The following is a 22,837-nucleotide window of genomic DNA, read 5'->3' as shown; positions in this document are numbered from 1 at the left end:
CAGGCCCGTTTCTGAGATTTTGGTGGCCTAGGGCGAACATATAAATTGAGGCCCTAACTAACAAGTACTCCATATTATTTAAAATAATTAAACTTCAAGGGGCAAAAAAACAAAAACCTCTACAAATGGTACTTTTTCTTATGATTAACAAACAATCTCATAATTTCTCAAAAAAAGAAAAAAAAATAAATAAATAAAATAAACAATCACATAAAACATTTCATATACATATATTGAAGTAAAAGTCTAAATGTTCATACTAAACAATTTCTACTAGCATTTTTAGAAGTAAAGTCAATAATAGTTAACTAAAACAACCAATGTTCTTACTGCTTACTCCGTATAATATACTTAAAGCTGAAGCATTAAAAAAAAAATGCTCTTAATTTGTTACCTATTCTTTCACCAACTAATAACTTTACAAAAGTATGTCTTCACACAAGTGCATCCCATCAACTGAAAACGGTCTTTACAATTTCATATGAAACCAATTGAAATCTAAGGATTATCTAACAATCTAACACAAAGGAACTGAAAAACTTTTACCCAAGATTATTGAACGAAACCAATCAAACAAATCCAAATTCAGAAAACATATGTATGAAAATATAAGAAGAATTTTTTTTTGGGTGAATTATGGAAATAAAAGGAGGATTATACATAATCGAAAAATGCTCGTTTTCAAAAAAAAAAAATGGCTCATTGAAATTGAAGTGATATATGATCGTTTATGATAATTTTCATCATTAGTTAAGTAATTTGAGTTAATTAAGATTTTATTTTGAAAGGATTTAATGCAGGTTTGGAAAGACTAGAAGATGTATTGAATGTTTGAAACAGAACTAGCAAAAAAGGGGATCGATTGAATGATTTTTTTTTTTTTTTTTTTTTGAGGTGTAAATTAAATATAGTTTGGCAACTGAATAATTGGTGCGAAAAATTAGGGGGAAGAAAACCATAACCGTTTGACTTCTCTTGATAACAGACATCTTATAGTTTTTTGGTTTTTTTAGGGGCCTTAAGTATAACTAAATTTGGGCTTTTTAACATTGGGCCCAGGGCGGTTGCCCCACCTGCCCTGCCCTAGATACGGGCCTGGATAAAATTGAACCAGAATATATTTTAAAATTAAAAAAAAAGACAAAAAAAAAAAGTTATAGAAATAAGAAATTCAAAACTTCAAAAAAAAGAAAAAGAGAAGAAGTGAAAAAATGGGGGAGTCAAAAGGGGAAGAAGAGAAGAAGAGAATCCTGAAAAAGACAGGAGAAGAAGTAAAGCAATTTATAAATAAATTAAATTAAAAATACTGTTGGAAAATGGGAAGATCCCCGTGCTTTGGAGGTTAACTAATCAATTTATGCCACGTGATTTGATTAATTGCTAAATCAAATTTATTACTAATAGTAGTTAGTGTTAATTGCAAATTAATTAATGTTTAAAATAATTGGGAATTAATTAATGAGCACTTTCAAGGAGGTTAGAGGATAATATTAAACTTAGGATAAAATTCCATGCTTTGTCGGTAGCTTAGCACTTGGAATGGTGGTGGGTAATGAGGAAATTTTAAGGTTTTTTAAGTTAAAAAGATACTTTTGTGTTGAGAAGTTTAGGAGGATGGTATCTTTATGTTGTTATTTTGTATATTTGAGTGATGGTTGTATACTTGTATGTAGTTGGCTTAATTTGACTAAGGTTAGATGTTTACACCTTAGAAAGTTGATTAATGAATTTTGTTTTGTTGGCCTGTGACGGTTTGGGATCGATTCGCCTATCAGGTTGCTACTGTACTACGTACGTTCGATTGATTATTGATTAATAATCATTGTTTCGATGATAATTGATCTTGGGTCTCAACCGTCTCGTCCATAAATAGTACTCGTAGTTTAAAAAAAAAAAAAAAAAGTCAACTATTATCCTTGTGCATGGAAAAATGAGTAATTGTTAAAGGTTTACCGATAGAAAGTATTTTAATCAGTGAAGTAAAGAAGGAGTGAAATGAGATCATAGAAAATAGTTATATTGTAGTATTGCACCGGCAACATGGCTTATATAGCCAAGAGCTTTACATATAATGCCATACAAGTTCACAAGTCTTTGGACTTATGTGAACATTGTGAAATTAAATCAAATAATAGGCATTCACATTTACTTCTAACAGTAATGATGAATTTTGTTAAATGAAAAATTGTATATATGTAGTATTTGTTCTAAGATAAGAGTAATAACACATAAATGAAGATTTTACAACTATGGATATTCACCAGCCAAAATCTAAATTGTACAAACTTTTTGTAATAGTGTGCATGGAGTTCGTTAGGGTCCAGGGAAAACTAGATTGAATTGAGCTAAGGTAATAAGGTTTAAGGTGTTATTTGTCTTCTTGAATCAAACATTTCCTAACAAACACGTACTTGCTTGCTCTTTTTTGAAGAGTAATTTAGAGAGCAAATTAAAGTCAACAAACGATGATATGAGAAAAATAAGCACGGGTGTACCATATTTATGAAACGCTTTGAGTATGTCTTTTTCATTTGTAAACCATTGTAATTTTTTCATAAACACTATACACTATTAAGGTGGTTGGACACTTTTTCGTAAGCTTTATGTATTTTATTTGTCCAAGTATGAAAAATGATTGAGGTGCATCACATATATAATAAATGTGAGGAAAAGACATTAAGCACTCGTGCACTGTATTATTGTTTGTTTGTAATGACTAATTAAGAACTAAAAATTTTGTTGAATTTTATAAGATGTGGACACAACTCATGCAAGTAGTAGGTAACCAAATATTAAAACCCTAATAAGGCATTTGGTGTCCTTTTAACTTTGAAGTAGACACTTAAGCTACTCAGACAATATCAGATTTGATTATGACAAATTAAGGATGATCCAATTTGTAATACAATATTTTCAAACAATTAATTAATATGAAGTAGTTAATCAGAATATTTAGTCCTTTATTATTGTACATATAGTTTATAAGACAATTTTATTTAAGAAAACTCATAATATTTTAATCCACATTCTAGTCATTAGGGGGTGTTTTGTTTTGATAACCCATTTAATAGGTGAGTGTTAAATAGCAAGCTAAGAGAATAAGGGTTTGTTCGCATTGACTGAACTCAGCTGAACTGAACTGAACTTATTAGAGCTTAACTGAACTGAAAATAATCGTATGAGAACAGGCCCGAAATCCTACCTTCAAAGTGCTCCTTAATTACCATGATATGATTTCAAGCACCTTTAATTTCTACCAATTTAAGTATGGTCTCGTAGCTAGTAAGCTTCAATTCAATTTTCATTGACATTTTACAGTTAAAGTTAGTTTGACGAGATAGTTCTTAGTATGATTTTTAGAATAGCCAAATTTATACGTACCGCTTGATGATAATGCATTTTATGTATACAAAAATTAAATAAAAATAAATAACAAAAAAAAAAAAAATCTTCCATATTGGAATAATAATCAAGTTAACGATATTGAATGTCATATACACAAAGTACAAGTACTTAATCTTAATTAATTAAGGTCCCAATAATATATCCTCCACAACTACTCACAATATTCGAATTAGTACATGCTTAATTATGATATTATGTCAACCTCATACCAAAGCTAGGGCAACTTCTACTAGTGTCCACTATTTTCTTCAAACACCAAAATCCCATGAACAGATGAACAAAATCATGGTAATAAATGATCAACAAAGAAATATCATGCAAATTAATAAATGGGGTAAGATGTCTTTATCCAATTTGAGACATAATAATAGTACGTAAATATATTCAACCATATAGATTCTTGTGTACCAAAATTTAGTAAACTAGCTATTCTAGGTGCCCAAAATCATTTGAAAAACAAACATCTCTTATTATATTGTAATTCTAAGATATAAGGTGAGTTACATTATTAGATCGTTCATATGTCTGATCCTATCTACTAGTAATAGAAGTGAAATCCAATTTATGCCCTCGAGATATACATGACTGAAGGCTCGATCTCCTTAGAGGACCGAGGGATTGACCGTGGAGGCATATTGCCATATATCGGCATGCTCTATCCAAAAATACAAAGTAGCTATCATTTAGTTATCCCTTTGCCATGCACAAATTTCTCCCATTGACGGCAGATGAACATACAAAGGAAAATGCATGGAAAATTAGACTAGTCCCTTAAAGATGGGACATTGGAAACATAATAAAAGGAAGGTTATTTGGGTATGGTACGTCTCAATTTATAGGGTTGGTGCCACACGGTTGAATGTTTAATTAATTATTATTTGAAGAATTAATTTTTAGCTACTAATATTAATAGTACTATAATAATCTAATATTTATGGTTGGTATATTGTCATATATTGTGAAAGGAATTTCCAATCTTTTCAACATGCTTTTCCCCTTGATTATGGATATAGGCACACCGCACACCATACACTTGAGAGTCACCATCCGTCGATTACGCCAACTTATTAATCAAATCTAATGATAATATTTGGAAGGTAGGAAGATTAGATTTTTGAAATGATATATTGCTTGTCAATAATTTTAGGGAAAATAGAGTTTTTGATTGACAATCGATCAATTAAATATGGGTTAGACTTTTCACTAATCACTAATGTTGATGTGGCAAAAGAGTTTTCGTTTAATTACAAAGTATTATGTTTTTATCTTTGCTTTGATGTGTTGTTATTTGTTCTATTTTTATGTGTTAAATTTAAATGAAATGTTGTCTCGATAATAAAAAAATAAAAAAAAAAAAGACAAATTTCCGTAATTTTCACCATTATCAATATTCGTCCATATATAAGATAAAGAATACTCCGTATTATTAAATTAAAATTTTATTTTTTTCATTTTAGTGTAATTTCGTCCACATAGTTTTAGTCTAAAGAGTATGAACTTTTTATAATTTTTATGTAGCTAAAGTCTAAAGAAAGAGGATTGGGCTTTGGGATACTTGGAGTCTTGGACAAGCGGTCCAGGTAATTCCGATATTTGGGCCGCTAATACCTTGGGTAAAGCTTATTGCCCAGACTCAAAAGGCCCAATGTTTTTCTTTAAGTAAATGTTGATCAAGTCGCCTAGAATGATATCCATACAAAATCAATCCTAAAAAACACAAGGTTGTGGTTGGTCTTTAAGGCAATGATCATTCCAAAATACTCTTTTCAATATATTTTTAATCTTCTCATTTGTTAAAAAAAAAAAAAAACATATATTTTCCTATATAATAATCGAATTAGTTGTCTATATAAGAATATTTGGCAATTAATTTATACTCCGTAGTTTCTAGTTAATTTATTGCGTAGAATAACATAATAATTAAGAAATATACGATTAGAAAAAATATTTTAAAAAAACCCTCCTTTAATCAATGTTTTCAAAACTAGTCTTTTAGGTTCAATGTTCAAACCATGATATATTTTCAATCCTCTAACGTTCTAGGGGTGTTTCTATTCACTTGATCATTACTTATTTGAACTTATTAAAACTTATTTTAGTTGTAATTTGAATTTGAGTAACCCTTATCAAAATTAAGGGCTTGTTCTGATTGATAAAATGAGTTGAACTGAAGTGGACTGAACTTATTAGAGCTGAACTGAACTGAAAATAATCTGAAGAGAACATGCCCTAATTTTCTTAAATTGAATTTATCTTGATTTGACTGAACTTATATAAATTTATTAGAACTAAAATAAGTGAAAATAAGGTAAACAGAATACCCTAAAAAGAATTTTAATCAAACAGTCCTCTCTTTTTGGCTCAAACCTCTTTCAACTAGCAATGATCAGAGCAACCGACCACGGACCACCTATGAGCTATATCATGCCTATATATGGTCATGCACATCTTTTTCCTATTTGGATTTCACGATTTATGCATATAAGTGACTTAAGATGTGACTTTTCGTCTTCCAAATTGTATTAGATCGCTACTACCTCACTACCACTTCTTCTTTTCCTTGGCATCTTTTTTTTTTTTTTTTTTCTTTTGTCAAAACATAGCAACCATTACTTTAGAAATGTACAACAATACGAGTATTAATTATAAATATAAAATCATCACATTTTTTTTTTTTTTGGATAAAATATAAAATCATCACATAATATTACAATAAAGTGATGAATGGACTGTCAGGGTCGTACGCTGCAACATACCACAATTTCGACATGAAATATTAAGGCCGAAATTGTTTTGAATGTGTGTTTGTGGTCACCCAAACACCACTATACCTTGCTAAGGGGTTGAGAATTTGAGAAGAAAAGTACAAATTACTTAAGGTTTTGTAGTGGAAAGCTTTTCAAAAGTGAGTTTTTTTTTTTTGTATGAAAATTTGTAATGTAGGAAACGTAAACAAATAATTGTTTCTAGTTTTATTAGTTTGGTATGAGCTACAAGTAACAAATACCATTTCTAAAGGGTAATAAAATCTCCCAAATTGTTACCCTTATCCAACTAGTGGAAACAAAATGTGTTTCCCTCCTCAATTATAAACTCCTCAATTTGTTTCCATTTCATAAAGATACCAAACACATATCAAAGGTAATGTTTATTATTACCCTTTCCCTTATAAAAATCTTTTCCATTCCGTTTACGAAATTTATACCAAACGCCCTCTTAAAGTGATTGTTATTATATTGTTAAGTAAGATTAATTAAATTAGGGTTGACTTCCTCCTTTTTGATTTTAAGCTGTAACAAGTTGAGTTTTACACTTTTACGTTAGCCATACAACATAAAACTTTGATCACAATGAGAAGTACGAAGTATTAATTAACTATTCCTTAGAGGATGATTGATGTTTCAAATTTGTACGCACATTGAATTGAGTCCAATAACAACGAAATTTTACATAATATATAAGTAACATATTTTTTTTTTATATAGTGACAGCTCATGTGGTCAAATTATTGTAATTTTAAAGCAACAGATAGAAGGTGATGTTTATATATCTTTGATGTTTGAAAATTTAAGTATATTCGATTATTTTGTTTCATGCTCCTTTATAACAAAATTGAAATGAATGGACTAGCTTAGCTATGTAGTGGGTTTAAAGAGCTAAAGGAAACGAATTGATAAGGAAGCTTCAAAACATGGGTTTCATTTTCATTTCATTCTTTGGCGTTTTTTGGAAAAGAGATTTGGGTAATTGACCTAACAACACCATGGTGAGGGAAAGGTTGAAAGCTTTTCCCCCCCTTTTGCCATGTGATGTTTTCGTGGTCCTCAACTCATTGTGTGGCAATAAAACAATAACAATTTGCGTATTTATTGTCCTACCAAAAAAAAAAAAAAAAAAAAAAAAAAAAAAAAAAAGAAAGAAAGAAAAGAAAAGAGACAATTAGCATATTGTTTGTATTTATTAGAGTAATAGGTAATTAAATGTACAAAGAAGTACAAAATGGAACGTATGTTTCATTCATTAGGTCTTTGTATTAATGTCATTGTATCATGCTTGCTAGTATAGTTGCTACTAGGTGGTTTTGTGGATTTGACATAATCCTACTAGGTCAATGCAAGTTATTAGTTGCCAATATTTTTAGGAAAGACCTCACAAATGAATTGTTTTCTTGGCATAAGTCAAATTTGTCTTCATTTAACCTAATTTAGATTGAGGGGGTGTGTATTAGCCTATTAGGGTAACATGTACGGAGTATGTAAATATGTAAAGGACTAATTGAACAAACTAATTATTATTCAGTTATTAGGTTATTGAAATCAATATATAGAAATAGCAAATTAAATAGATCGAAACACAAATTTAAAGACGACATTTATTATTAGGAATCAATCATTGTAATTAAGCAGACAAAAACAAGAGTAGACAATTAGTTGACAAAAAAGATAGTCATTTGTAAAATTACTTAGAGCTTGAAGCCATTTTTGATTCGCTTTAAGCATTAATGTTGTCATCATTGTGATACGAGTATATCATTCAAAATTGTTTAGTAGACAACTTTGGTGTTGGGCTTTTATAAACTGATAAAAACTAAAGGATAATTCAAATTACACCGACCTGGCCAAGTATTCGTTCGCCTTATATTATTGATGGTTTTTATATATTATAATTATTATAATAATTATTATTATTATTATTAATGGTTGTCTACGTCCTTAAAGCTACTCGGTAATCTATTTAATTGTTTCTTAGTACTCTATAAAACCATCACATAATGTTATTATTATTTGATAATTAACAAGCTAAGTCAATTAATTCGAGTAAGGTGGACTATAACACAAATAATTGAAATTGTGATGTGTATCAGTTCAAGAGCCTCTTTGATAAGCATGACTGCATGATTGCATGAAAGACCATAAGCTAACTTACAGCCCAAATTACAAATACGACGTTATTTTATACGTCCACATGTTACTATACGTGGGCCGTGAGAAAGATGACCATATCCGTACGTGTATGCATGCGCGGATTGCATCTTATTCATCATAAGCGCACCCGCAGCAGTCAGCACCATACTACGACTTATCTTAGGCGTCGACCTTTATAAAGTAACGAGTCCTTTATCCATGGTAGGGTCGTCCATTTACAAGGTCCTTTTATTATGCCAAGATAAATAATGACTTGGTTCGAGACAATAAGATAGGGTTGTACACAGGATCAAAGCCACACCAAACTGCAACTAGATTGATCCACTATTAGTCTGAACAATCTATTTCATGTTCAAACTAGATTGGATTGGCTAGGTTAAGGTCGAGTTTGTAAACTTTGTTTTAATTACAACCTTACAAGGAAAAGACATCCATCACAATCACAATTTACAACATCACAATTAGGCCGAATACATGCATGTTATGTACATTACTCCTTAAGAGCAAAGCACTAGTAAAAGCAACCGTCAAATAATGGAAAGCTAGGTAGCAAAGAATTTAGGTATGTAATATGATTTGACTTTGATTATACGTTGATTAGGGAACTTAATTATGTTTTAAATTCTTGATATGGTAAAGGGAAATTGGACTATTGGAGGTACGTATACAAATATAGTAACGCCATGTGAACCTGTTATATGATGGCCAAGAAGGTGGTAGTTGCTTTCAGTTAGGGATGGGGAATTTTTTATTTTCTTTCTCAAAATTTTGATTTAACGGTTGGCACTTAGTGAGATGATGAGATCCATTTTTCCTCGAAAGAAGTAGAAGCCAAATTTTGGACGAACTTTGAGTTTAGGAGTAAAGCAAGGAACAACTTCGTTCTATTCTATTGGTTATAATTTATTTCGAAAAATTAAATTACTAAATTATAATAATTATTCAGCTAAACTTAATGACATTCAACACCGATGAGGCGATGACTCACGCTAGAAGGATTCTATAATTCATTAACTAAACTCTTTTTAAACATGACAACAGTACAACAGATGCTTATTAGTATAATAAGACCTCACTTTGGTACGAATATTGTATCAACATGAGCTTTAAATTAAAAGAACCAATAGTCTTCATTATTAGTACAATGCTTTGCTTGTATCAAGGCAAAGCCTAAAAAGTAGCAATAACGCTTGTTATTGTCTTGTTTGACAAAAATAGTTATTGGTAGAGAGTTTCTTCTCATGTCATTAATGTTTATATATTGACACGACTTAATTAACGTTCAGTGGATGAGTGACGCATGACTAAAAATTGACACTCACTTGTGACTTGCCTAGCTACCTAGATCCTAATAAAAAAAAAAAAAAAAAAACTTCAATTTGTCCGTGGATGCCATCTGATTGCCCCATGGGCCAAGGACGAGATTAACCCATGTATGTTGCAAGACAAAGACTTTTGTTCAAGCATAGTTCCTTACTAAAAATTTTAAGCAATTTCCTACTTGGCATTGCCTAACCCTAACAATTCAATTTCAAACCAACACTATTCAATTATTAAGGTCACTTAAGAATATTCACTAAATGTGGGTGTGTGGGCACACCCATGTTTTGGGATGAAAGAGTTGAACAATTAAAGATACACCCCAATATGATATAGACACGTTTTATAAAACTAATGTTATTTAAAATAATAAAAAATAGATCGTTATAATGTGGTTGGTCGTCCAAATAGTGTAATTTATTTGTGTAACCAACAACTTATGTAGTACGAATATTATTCTCAGATTGCAAAGTTTATAATTAAGGGTAATAAAATCTGTGCTTTAACTTCTTTTATTCCTTTGTAGTTGACAATATTTTATCTCATTTGTCATATCAATAAAAATTACTATCTCTATTTCATATTAGATGTACCTTTATTTGGAGTATTATTTGTTAGACATGCATAAAAAAAATTTCCAAAGTTGCATCTAATTAATATGAAACAGAGGTACATAGTTGATAATAAATTTAATAAAATTTTAAATGACTATATTCTTTTTTAAATGTAAATCACAAATCATAGTCAAAACTCAAAATGAACAAAATAAATAGTGTCAAAAATCAAGACGTGACAAAAAGAGTCCAGTAGGTATAAACATGATTGGATAATGCCGCAAAGTATTTAGTTACTGTAGCCACCCAAAATGCTTGCGCAATCGGCAATAGTATTGACTATTGTGCATGTATCATCCATCATCTGTGTTTGCTCCTTTCTGTATACATTGACTTGATGCATTATTTATACCACTCCTAATTTCCTAATTAGTCCTTTATATGCATCAATACATACATGTGAAATCCCATTATTTTTAATGGATATCAAACAAACAACGCAAAAAGAACATTTATCAATTATCATTGATCTCTCTAAAAAGTGTGTGGACAATAAGCTGTTACATTCTTTTTATTCCATCCCTGATTATCTATCACAATGTCAACCCTAGCCGTTGAAGATTTTCTTCCACAAAATTTGTAAATTGTAACTATAAATAATTTCCTACCAACATTCTTCAAAAATTGTGTGATCGTTAATAGTTTGAATCACATCCACATTTATAAAATTAAAAAAGAGCAACTTAATTATCTATCATTATCACAGTGTCATGATAAACGTAAAGTGGAATCTAACTTGAATTGGAGAAAATATTAGTTAACCTCAATTTAGCTCACTATTCCAAGGTTATTCGTTTATTCACTCGTATCTTCTTAAAAAATAAATCACAAAGAATCAAGAATTATATGACTTGATTAATTTACTTGGACTTATTATATGGTAATTTGAATTAGAAGAACAATATGGAATAGAGGGATTATATTAAAATAGTCGTTTATGCTTTTCTCATGAGAAATTGTCATTCAATTACCAATTAGTTTTGAGATGAAACCTCTTTAGCTAGATTTTTGCGTCATACCAATTTCAAGGATCGATTATACGCTAGTAATAATGGAGACTACTGTACAACTGTAATAGGTTAATTTGATAATGACGAGCTTTGATGATATTGTTGGGCTATACACTTTTTTGGAGAATTATCTCTATTCTCTAGTCTCTATATACATAGCATAGCCCGTAACTGCTTTGGATGGAATACATCAGTAGCGACTAACCGAGTTTATTCCTGCACACACACACCACCACCACCAAAAAAAAAAAAAAAAAAGAAAAAAGAAAAAAAAAGAAAAAAAAGAAAACTGAACACTATGATAAGTTGATAACTTTTGTAACTAACTTGACTTTAGCTGGTTGATATTGTTAAAGATCAACCAAAAACATAAGCTTATAGTTGAGGAATAGGAATATGTTTTATACTCTATCACGCCCCCTTACATAAGAGCCCTTTGGGCTTGAAATATACGTGGATACATCATGGACCCTCTGCATACCTTACGCAAAATATTCCACTTGAAAGTAGCTAGGGTGGATGAGATTTGAACCCGTGACCTTTGTTTCACGTTGGCTATGATACTATGTTAAAGGACCAACTCAACTCAGGAATATATTTTATACTCTATGCGATATAGATTACTCTATATGGACAATGATGTTTTGACTATAAGCAATTCTTTCATAGTGATTTGTGAATATGTGAATGGTTGGATGGAGTTGACTCTAAAGGATCTAGTATGTTAAATTGGGTCGAGTTGATTTGTGTGCCTTTCTAAGTTATTCCAATAAGGCTTTATAACAAGTTTATTTTTTATGATGCGTGCCCCCCAAAAAAAAAAAAAAAGGTGTATGTATACTTGTATAGTATCTTATAAACATGATTTGATTTGGTTGCTTGTAAAGTTCTACCCGTTTCTAATTACTTGGATCGAGACTTCACATGTTCCCATCTCATATCCATTACAATGTTTCTTATACAAGCTCTCTATTTGCTACCAAAATTTCTATTTAAATCTAAGAATTATCCTTAAAAATTATGGATGTAAAAGTTATCTTCAGAAAAACATAAATTATCTCATAATGATTTTTTTTTTTTTTTTTGATATAATCTGAAAGGAAAAAAATTTCTTCATATAATAATTAATAAATTATTTATTGCTTCGTTTATCTTAAAGCAATGTGTTGAGATGAATTCAAAATCATCTCATATAGTTTATACTCCGTATTACATTTAATGAAATATTCTAAACAAAACAAAATAAAAGGAGCATAAATTATACTACCAGTACTTTTTAAGTTTTAATTATGTATGTGGACATACCTTTATTTTTATGGGCTACAGGCCCACAACCTTCCTGCCAGTGACCTTTAAAAGGGCAATAATAAATCAATAGTTACAAACTAAGAAAAACCTTATCTTTGTAAAGTAGAATGATGATGTGCAAATTTTTGCTACAACCATGTTAAATAAATCACAGAGAAAATAATTGTAGAATTACACAATTATACTTTGCAACATTTGCCTTCTTCTAATCAATTATTAGCTGGCCTGGATGAGTCCATATATAGTTGGTAGATTATTGTCGGTCTTTTTAATTGATAATAAGTAAATGATTAATTAAGGTATAATTTATATGTGGGTGGCCAACATTAGTTAGGATTCGAGATAAAATTTGTTGTTTTTATTAATTACTATTAATAAAGTAATAAGTTATTAGACTTAATTACAACTCCAAAGTAAATCATACTTAGAGACAAATTTGATCAAGTGAAATATCACATGTTCACATCAGTTTTTGTCCATTATTACAAGTTTACAACTTCAATTGATGTTCAAAAAAAAAAAAAAAAAAAAAAAAACTTCAATTGAATTGTAAAGAATACAATAGTTAATAAGAAGGTTTTATTAAGGTCAAAGTACCCGTCAAAAAAAAAAAAAAGTTAAAGTTTTGTTCTTATTGTTTTCACATATTTTTCAAAAATATAAATGTTATAAGTTTATTAATTAAGTTTACATAATTTGGACAAGTTTTATTTAGTACACAAGTTTGATACTCGTATATTACGTACAATAAAAATAAATTCAAATAGATTTAGTACGTGTAGTTCCAATATGTTCACTAAAAAACTGTTTTCAAAAAAAAAAAAAAAAAAATAATAATAATAATAATAATAATAATAATATTCACTAATAACTCATATTTAAAAGTTGTGATAAGTGAAAACCTAATGAATAGAGTATACATCGTAACTAATCAAATCGATTTTTAACGACTCATCAAGAACTCAATTTTCAAGTATAGCACGACCTTGGTCTACTATATCATTCCACAATTTTTAAACCTAAACTTCTCTTTCAGTAACCTTTTAGCCAGGTCATAGATAGCCAATAATTTTTGTACCACGTGCTATGTTTATAATGAATCAGGTTAAGCACCTAAGCCAATCACAGTCCAACACCTAACTAGAATCTACCACTTTTAGGATATTCATTCATGAATTATGAAACCATGCATGAACCTATGCAATATGCAACCAAGAACCTTCCATGTCCCTGCACCATAATCCTACTCGTATTAATAAATAAGAAACATAACTACCTCAGTCCCTCCTTTCCATATACGTGATACACTTCACTAATTCTTCACATAATCACTTCATATGCTAGTAAACAAACTAATAACAACGAATCACTACATACTTTGCAATTACTTATTAAGGGCCTGTTCTCTTACGTTGAAATTCAGTTCATTTCATTTCATTTCAGTTCAGTTCGGCTCAGTTTAGTTCTTCAGCTCAGTTAAGCTAAGCTCAGTTCAGTTCAGTTCAGTTCAGCTCCTAATTTCCTTCTCTTATAAAATATTCATTTCAGTTCACTTCAGTTCAGTTCAGTTCAGTTCAGCTGAGTTCAGTCAATGAGAACAGGCCCTAAGTGCTTGTTTGGTTGATGTTAAAGTAAACTAAGAACACTAAAAATTTAAACCTGATCCATTTTTGTAACTTATGAGCAACCGTATCATAACCCTTGATAAGATGGCTGGTATAATATTGTTTTACTACCACAACCTCAATCGTCTCTCGATACTTACCATTTAGAATCTGTAAAATTATACTTATTTATAATCATTACTACTACAATTCTATTAAAATAAAACTCATGTACCACACAAGTTTCACAAATTAGCTCTTTTAAATTACAAGTATATATATATAAAGCCTCCCTTGAAACTTAAAAAGAATAATCAATACATGTAGACATCGGATAACAACACTAAAATATGTTGCAAGTAGCAAATTAGCAATACCATACCTACCTATAATAAAATTAAAAAAAAAAAAAAAAAAAAAGAAAAAAAGTAAGATAGCCTTTATGATAAGAAGATCTAACTCCATTCTCTAGGTAAAAAAAAGACCAATACCAAAGGATATTGTGATCTCAATATTGAAAAAGGCAAAAAAGAGGTTAACAATCAGAAAAGCGCTTCTTCTCCATTACATACATACTGTACATATAATACAACATCTAACATCGTGCATGAACACCAGCCACGTGTCCAGCTGACGCATACTCACTAGTGGGTCCCATTGCGCACTCTCCTTAACCCTACTTAGTACACCATTACCAATTACAACGCCTAATCACAAATAATTTCTTCATCTATATAAACCCTTCATTTTACATCATTACCTTCATCTCAACCCTCTCATCCTCCAAATTCTCCTACAACATTCATACACTTACTATTTATACATTATATATTCTCCTCTTCATTTCCCCCACCTTACTATAAGTCGGACCGACCATATAACATTTATATAAATACCACGTTAACATTGTAACTGTTATCATATGGGGACGGTACAAGATGATCAGTATGTGTATTCTAACGTGAATAGGGAGCAATTTAAGAGCCGGGTGGCGGTGCCACCACCTCAACCATTCTTTAAGTCTCTACAAGGCTCATTGAAAGAGACATTCTTCCCCGACGATCCCTTGAGGCAGTTCAAAAACCAGCCAAGGTCTAGGAAGTTCATACTAGGGTTGCAGTACTTCTTTCCCTTCCTCGAGTGGATGCCGAAGTATACGTTGGATTTCTTGAAGTCGGACCTCGTTGCCGGGATCACCATTGCTAGCCTTGCTATCCCCCAAGGGATCAGCTATGCTAAGCTTGCCAACTTGCCCCCAATTCTTGGACTATGTAAGTTGTAGTATAGTAAAATAATACTCAAGTTTATTTTTAATAATTAATCTTAGTGTTCTACTTTATGAAACTATTAATAAATTAGAGAAATTAAAATATGAGATACTATATATGTTTTTGGATGTTAATATCTTAACTCCGATTCATCATAAAGCTACGTTACATACACATATGATGATTTAAGTGTATCAAAGTGGAAGATATTAATTATTCGAGTAATCTTTTTAAGGGGCTAATTAGTGATCTAAATCATCTAATGACAGCTACTTTTTCTTTTAAATTAAATATACTACGTTTAGTGCAAGATTAGAGTTTTAATGACAAATAGGAGTGAGTGCTTTTTTTTAATTAAATGATAGTAATAATGTGGAGTGCATGACTGCTTAGTATGTACGTAGTAGTAATATTGATTAAGATTCTGAATGTTGCAAGTGGTATAGATAGAGAGACTGGAGAGCACTAAATTAAATTACTAAAAATACATAATAATTTTCGCATATTTATATACTATATACGTAGTATATGCACACTAATAGTGGGAAAGCCTAACACGATTATAATGTTGTCCCATCCTAAAACATGCGAATGAATCTTATGCGTTAGTCATTTTCATCTTACTCGTATTAATCAATGATATTAGACAGCTCATATGGCCATATGGGTTAGATGTATACTATCTAGGTTAAATGTTTTTTTTACTAAAGTTTATTCATTTTTGTACAGTAAGTGGTAACGTAAGTTTATTCATCATTTCAATTAACTAAAAGTTCAATTATTGCTAATTACTGGTAGAACTAATTAATTAACATAATGTTATGGTATGATCCAAGTGAATGATTAAATTAATGAATATGTCATTCGATTACCATATATTATTAAATAAAACTTTGTTTTTTGATATATTATCAAACATTAATTTTATTTTGTGGATTTATATCATCAGATTCTAGCTTTGTTCCACCCTTGGTCTATGCCATGATGGGAACTTCTAAAGATGTGGCCGTAGGAACGATCGCGGTGGGGTCACTCTTGACCGGAGCTATGCTAAGCACCGTCGTTGATCCGAACCAGAATCCAAAGCTATTCCTTCACCTTGCTTTTACTGCCACCCTTGTTGCTGGAATTTTTGAAGCCACTTTAGGCCTATTAAGGTCGGTAAATATAGCAAATTAATTTTACAGTTCGTTTTTACTTTTAATGTTGTAGACTTGTAGGTTGTAGTACCAATAGTATGGACAAACATGATTAAATTTTTTTAACACATACACAATTTTACACAAAACTCTTCCACTAGTATATACGTAGTATATATTATGTACAAAGTATACAATAACAATTGCGCAACTTACACTATCTATAAATTTACATACGTACTTAATTTTAGTAAAAATCATTTATAAATCACTTAAATTATGCTAATAAATATACTAAATTAGTATATGCGACTATTATTTTAACATGTGAAATGGTCGGAGAAATATCTTGAGAGGCAAGTGGCCATATCTAAGAGATTTAAGTAGATTTGGGTGCATTATTCATCTTTTTTCATGCCACTCTCTCCATATTTTTAGATTGTGATTGGTCAGAAAATAGTGGGAAAATTACCAGTAAGATCGCTGTTTGGGAGCATGGGGTAAGGTTCGATTCACCTTATCGAAGCATATGCTATCCAAATATCCAATGATACAATATCCAATATTTTTGCATATTTTTATACCAAGGAATAAAATTATTTGCACTCACAAACACAATAGGTCACGCATTATTAGACAAAAAAAAAAAAAAGGGTTTCAGAAATAACACTTTTTTGAAATTATTGTTGGAATTTTCTTACACTTTTTGATCTTAAACTTTATTTTTTCAATGCAGAATTAACATGAGAAAGAAAAAAAAAAAGAACATTGATTTTCCCAATCTTTATAATTATTGAATATGCCAGATGAGGATATTTTTGTTTGTCTCCTTGAATATGATTTTACTACGATCTAAATAGGCCAATTGTCATTCACTAGCTATAAATTTAAATATAAAAAGTGTACAATTATAATAAGAGTATAAATAAAGTTTTTTGCTTATATGATATACACCCAAGTTGTTTTCAAAAAAAAAAAAAAAAATATACACCCAAGTTGATGAGTACTTGTTTATCTCTAAAATTAATTCGATTAAAATATGAGGACATTGATGTATGTTAATATATATTTGCATTAGATTGAGTTAATAATGATGATATGAATAAAAATTAATAATGCAGGCTAGGGTTCATAGTGGATTTCTTATCACATGCTACAATTGTGGGTTTCATGGGAGGAGCAGCAACAGTGGTGTGTTTGCAACAACTCAAAGGAATACTTGGACTCACTCATTTCACTAAATCAACAGATATCATTGATGTTATGCATTCTGTCTTTTCCCAAGAACACCAGGTACTATATTTGTTTTCTTTAATTACTAATTATGTACAAAGTATACTTAAACCATCCACTTGTTTTTTTTTAATACAGTACATGATTATTGTCTTCCATTATCTTAATCAATGATCTTTTGATTAATTGTACATTTCATAATGTAAAATGTTTAGTATTTAATTTGTTTTGATTAGACAAATTGCCAAAAAATGATTTTTTTTTTTTAATTGTGCAGTGGAGATGGGAAAGTGCAGTACTAGGATGTGGTTTCCTCTTTTTCCTTCTTCTCACCAAATACTTTGTAAGTTTAACCTATTTTATTAATGTTCTTGATGCTTACTATATACAAAAGAGTTAAGAAAATAAGATATAAAGTCAAAAATTGGGGTTGTAAGTGACAAAAGTAAATACGCCCTGTATAAGTGTAAAAAAACTAGGAAAATTTGTCAGAAACAACCTTTTAAAGTGTCTACTTTATTTAAAACAACCTTTTAAATTTTTTTTTGCAATTTCAGACCACATTATAAATTTTTTTTATCAAAGACAACCAAATGTTACTTTCCGGCGTCGACTCTATTTTTCCCTACGTTGACCACGAGTGTGCGAGTCACGTGACCTCCTATATTGCTTAATACACCCCTTTTCCCTCCAATTAACTCCTATCAAAACCCCTGCTTCTCTTTCATCCCTCTTTTAGTACGAGTGAATTGGAGGGAAAATTGGTGTATTAAGCAATACATGAGGTCATGTGCGTTGCACACTAGTGGTCAACATCGGGGAAAATAGAATCAAGGCCGGAAAGTAGCACTTGGTTGTCTTTGATAAAAAAATTTTATAATGTGGTCTGAAGTTGCAAAAAAAAATTTAAAAGGTTGTTTTAAGTAAAGTGGACACTTTAAAAGGTTGTTTATGACAAATTTTCCAAAAAACTATTATACTAAATACGCGCTTTTTTGTGACTTTCCTTTCTAGTTACTAATTACGTGCCGCTTTTTGGTATTTAAAAATGTAGAGCAAGAGAAAGCCAATATTCTTTTGGATATCAGTGATGTCTCCTTTGATCTCAATCATATTGGGAAGCCTACTTGTGTATCTCACCCATGCTGAAAATCATGGTGTTCAAGTGGTAAGTTTCAGCAATGTCTTATCTAAATATTCTACACTTTTGTTATCATGTATATGACTTATATATGTTTCTTAATTGATTGCCACTTCTTCTTATATCACTTTTTAGAGATAATTTAACCTTTAAAGTAGGGAAAGTACTTAAACATACAAATACCTTGACAAACACATTAGATCACCACAACATTTGAACTTGGAAAATGACCTCCTTGATCAATATAAAATCCATAAATATTATCTAATCTAGTGAAAGTTACATCAATACAAGGCAAAAACACAACTTTACAAACATAACATTTTATATACTACCTCCGTTTTTGCAACTTGGGGGGTTTTTTTTTTTTTTTTTTTATAAGATTTAAAAAATTCATTCAAAAGTTACAGAAAACAATTAACGGAGATAGTAACAATTATCGAAGACAAGCTTCAATGATTTAATCTGTTGAAAGTGATTTAATCCGTAGAAAATAAGTTTTGAAAGATAGTCAAAATGAGATCCACAAAATGTAGTATCCAGCAATAGTGGTAACCTTGGACCACAGTCCACAACATAAGTAGTGACTATTGAGTTCCATACTTATAATCAGAACTCTGAAGAAGAATATTGGTCTGTGCCACTAAATCCATACCCACTATACCTTTTAAATCTTTAGGTAGGACCCACCACTTATTGTTGGGCCCTCAAACTATTCAATTAAAGGCTGTTTGCCATGATGAAGTCTTTGGGCTGACCCATTATATCAAAATTGGTTGTATGAAGATTCCTATATATGGCAGAATCTTCCTTTTTATTTGGGGGTGTAATATGCACATACATGTTTTGACAGCCCCACTAAACAATTATACATGTGTACACTTTCTAAATATTTAGGGGTGCATAAGGGCATATAATGTACTCGACTACTCGTGAATGAGATTTGATCCAACATTTTGGTTATTTTGATATAACTAATTTAGTTGACATTCAGATACCAACAATGAATTGAATATATTATACGAAGTAACTTCTACCGTATAAAGATAAGATTTGGTCTAGAAGTCTCAGTTTTATTAATATATATATGAGCAAATAAGTAATAATAGAGTTTACATTTTTGATGGATATGCAGATTGGGTTCTTGAAGAAGGGCATTAATCCACCTTCCTTTGGAGACTTTGTATTGTACTCTCCTTACTTTCCGGTGGCTCTCAAAACTGGCATTGTTACCGGTATCATTGCTATGGCGGTGAGTTGCTACATCTTTGCCTTACTCTTCTTAATTACTACCATGAACACAAGAAAATTTCTTATACAACTGTTGCACCACATCAACAATATAACCTGACCTCTTATGACCTTGGAATATATGGGATCGTAAGATTTCTTATACAATATTTCGATCAAGTGCCTAAATTAATTACTAAGATATAATTAATTGTAGGAAGGAATTGCTGTGGCAAGAAGCTTTGCTATGTTCAAGAACTACAACATTGATGGAAACAAAGAAATGGTTGCTTTTGGGGTTATGAACATTATTGGCTCGTGCACTTCTTGTTATCTTACCTCAGGTACATTAAATTTTACATATGATATAATTAACTAATTAAAATTAGTGTAATATACTTCAAAATGATTAAGTTATCTCATTATACTAATCTCAAATAAAACTCTTGATAGGTCCATTTTCGCGGTCAGCTGTGAATTACAACGCCGGGTGTAAAACAGCATTTTCAAACATAATCATGTCAACTGCTGTGATGATCACACTTCTATTCCTCACACCATTGTTCTATTACACCCCTCTTGTCGTCCTCTCATCCATCATCATGTCTGCTATGCTCGGCCTTATAGATTATGATGCCGCGATTCATCTTTGGAAAACAGATAAATTTGATTTTGTTGTTTGCATAAGTGCCTACATTGGCGTGGTTTTTGGCAGCGTTGAGATTGGCTTAGTGATCGCGGTAAGAATTAGTTATAAGAAAAAATAAGTTTAAATAAGGTCTAATACGCTTTATTCAGGACAAACGAGCTAAGTAATTAACATTGTTTGTAATAATAATGTAGGTTGCATTGTCCGTGTTGAGGGTGTTGCTATTCGTGGCTAGACCAAGGACCACGGTCCTAGGTAATGTGCCGAATTCGATTTGCTATAGGAGTGTTGATCAATACCCGGAAGCTCAAACTGTGCCCGGAATTCTCATACTTGAAATTGGTGCTCCTATATATTTTGCCAATTCTACCTACTTAAGAGAAAGGTAATTCAAAAGAAAAGTTCTTTATGTTTTTTTTTTTTTTTTTTTTTCTATATGATGGTTAGCATTTTTTATTAGGAATTTAGATTGTTACATATATAATTGTATGTTTGTTCGTTCTTAGGATTTCGAGGTGGATCGATGATGAGGAAGAGAGGTTGAAGGCATCTGGAGAGAATAGTTTACGTTATGTAATCTTGGATATGAGAGGTACGTTATACAATAGAAGTGAAAATAGCAATTAGGAGTTCTTGTTACTTTAAGGTTAAAACTTCAAATCTTACCACTATTTAGCTCTTGGGAGTCAGCAAGTCTAGACCAGTACATAATGTAATGTTAGAGATAATATATTTTCCGATATCTCATATCTCTAACATGTATGTTGTTATTAAGCAAAGGCGAGTTTAACCTTATGACATAAACTAAAAGACTAACTTAAATTTGGGTATTGCAGCCGTCTCATGCATTGACACAAGTGGAATCAACATGTTTGAAGAAGTTAAGAAGATCATTGACAGAAGAAAGCTTCAGGTATACATAGTTTCACAATTGTTCATCTTATAAGTACGAAAATCGATATATTTCATATTATCTTACCAAAAAAAATGTTGTTTCTTATTTATATGTGTATTTTTCTTGTAAAATTCAGCTTGTATTAGCAAGTCCAGGAGGAGAAGTGATGAAGAAATTGGACAGAGCCAAATTTATAGAAAGTTTAGGGCTTGAATGGATACATTTGACCGTTGGAGAGGCAGTTGGAGCATGTAGGTACATGCTTCATACTTACAAGGCTGATGGTCAACCCGAGACGTGGAGCAACAATGTTTGACTTATTTTAAATTGATAAATTTGCTATTAATTAATTTTGTTTTGGTGCTTAATCATAAGAAATTGAGAACAACTAATTAGGTGGGGAATGAAGAAAGTACTATTAGCAAAATAACAACTTTATGATAATTAGAAAGAAGTTGTGATTCTTAATTGGAAGCTAGCTTTTTATGCCTTCCAAATCATCAACATGTAAAACTATTTTGTAGTGCATCAAAATGATGCTATATTGTGTATATTTATGAATCATGAAAAAATATTTCATGAATTGCAATCTTCTTCACATTGTAATGTATTGGTATTGCAACTTAGCTTCTCCTTGTATAAATCAAAGCTCCTTTCTTTATATAATCTACTCCTACATATGACGAGTTATCCTTTTTATTTATCTCGGCTGTCAAAAAAAAAAAAAAACTTTTGATTTAATACGTGTGTATGAATAATGCTACATGTATATCCGATTAGTTCCCTGGCCGATCTTGCAATTCAATCTCATCACAATTCGACAAGTTTAATTTATACCAAAAAGGTTACATATTTTCACATGTACGTAGTTAAAAATAGGATCACGTACTAAAACATTTAAAAAAAAAAAAAACATAATGACGAGAGTGTCATAGATTACTAACATTATAGTCATTCATAATCTTATAATTATATGTTTACTTACATCCTCATTGACTTAACTTGAAATAATACAACAGTTTCTTATTAAATTTACATCAAATTCGCATATTAATATCTGATGTTAATTACTTAGGCCCTAATACGTAGCTTATTT

At 30.7% G+C, this 22,837-nt stretch overlaps 1 protein-coding gene across 1 annotated transcript; it reads left to right on the top strand.

Annotated features, from left to right (window-relative positions):
* The first annotated feature begins 14,990 nt into the window (after positions 1-14,990).
* On the top strand, positions 14,991-22,322 carry LOC145596532 (sulfate transporter 3.1-like). Its single transcript, XM_081652708.1, has 12 exons — positions 14,991-15,457; positions 16,404-16,611; positions 17,715-17,886; positions 18,104-18,169; positions 18,881-18,994; positions 20,103-20,219; positions 20,415-20,541; positions 20,651-20,937; positions 21,041-21,231; positions 21,353-21,438; positions 21,683-21,759; positions 21,878-22,322. Exons 1-12 carry the CDS (start codon positions 15,109-15,111, stop codon positions 22,055-22,057), a joined length of 1,974 nt encoding a protein of 657 aa, XP_081508834.1. The 5' UTR covers positions 14,991-15,108; the 3' UTR covers positions 22,058-22,322.
* The last annotated feature ends 515 nt before the right edge of the window (positions 22,323-22,837 follow it).

Source organism: Chenopodium album, chromosome 20 (genome assembly GCF_948465745.1).
Source record: "Chenopodium album chromosome 20, dcCheAlbu1.1, whole genome shotgun sequence".
In the NCBI taxonomy this organism is placed as follows: domain Eukaryota; kingdom Viridiplantae; phylum Streptophyta; class Magnoliopsida; order Caryophyllales; family Amaranthaceae; genus Chenopodium; species Chenopodium album.
Note: the sequence above shows the minus strand (reverse complement) of the source record. Positions and strands in the feature narration are given on the sequence as shown.

Bases quoted from the DNA above. Each gene is read 5' to 3' on its own strand.
- LOC145596532 (XM_081652708.1), top strand. From the start codon at position 15,109: ATGGGGACGGTACAAGATGATCAGTATGTGTATTCTAACGTGAATAGG. The intron at 18,995-20,102 runs GTAAGTTTCAGC...ATGGATATGCAG, and splicing joins AAAATCATGGTGTTCAAGTG to ATTGGGTTCTTGAAGAAGGG. The intron at 20,938-21,040 runs GTAAGAATTAGT...ATAATAATGTAG, and splicing joins AGATTGGCTTAGTGATCGCG to GTTGCATTGTCCGTGTTGAG.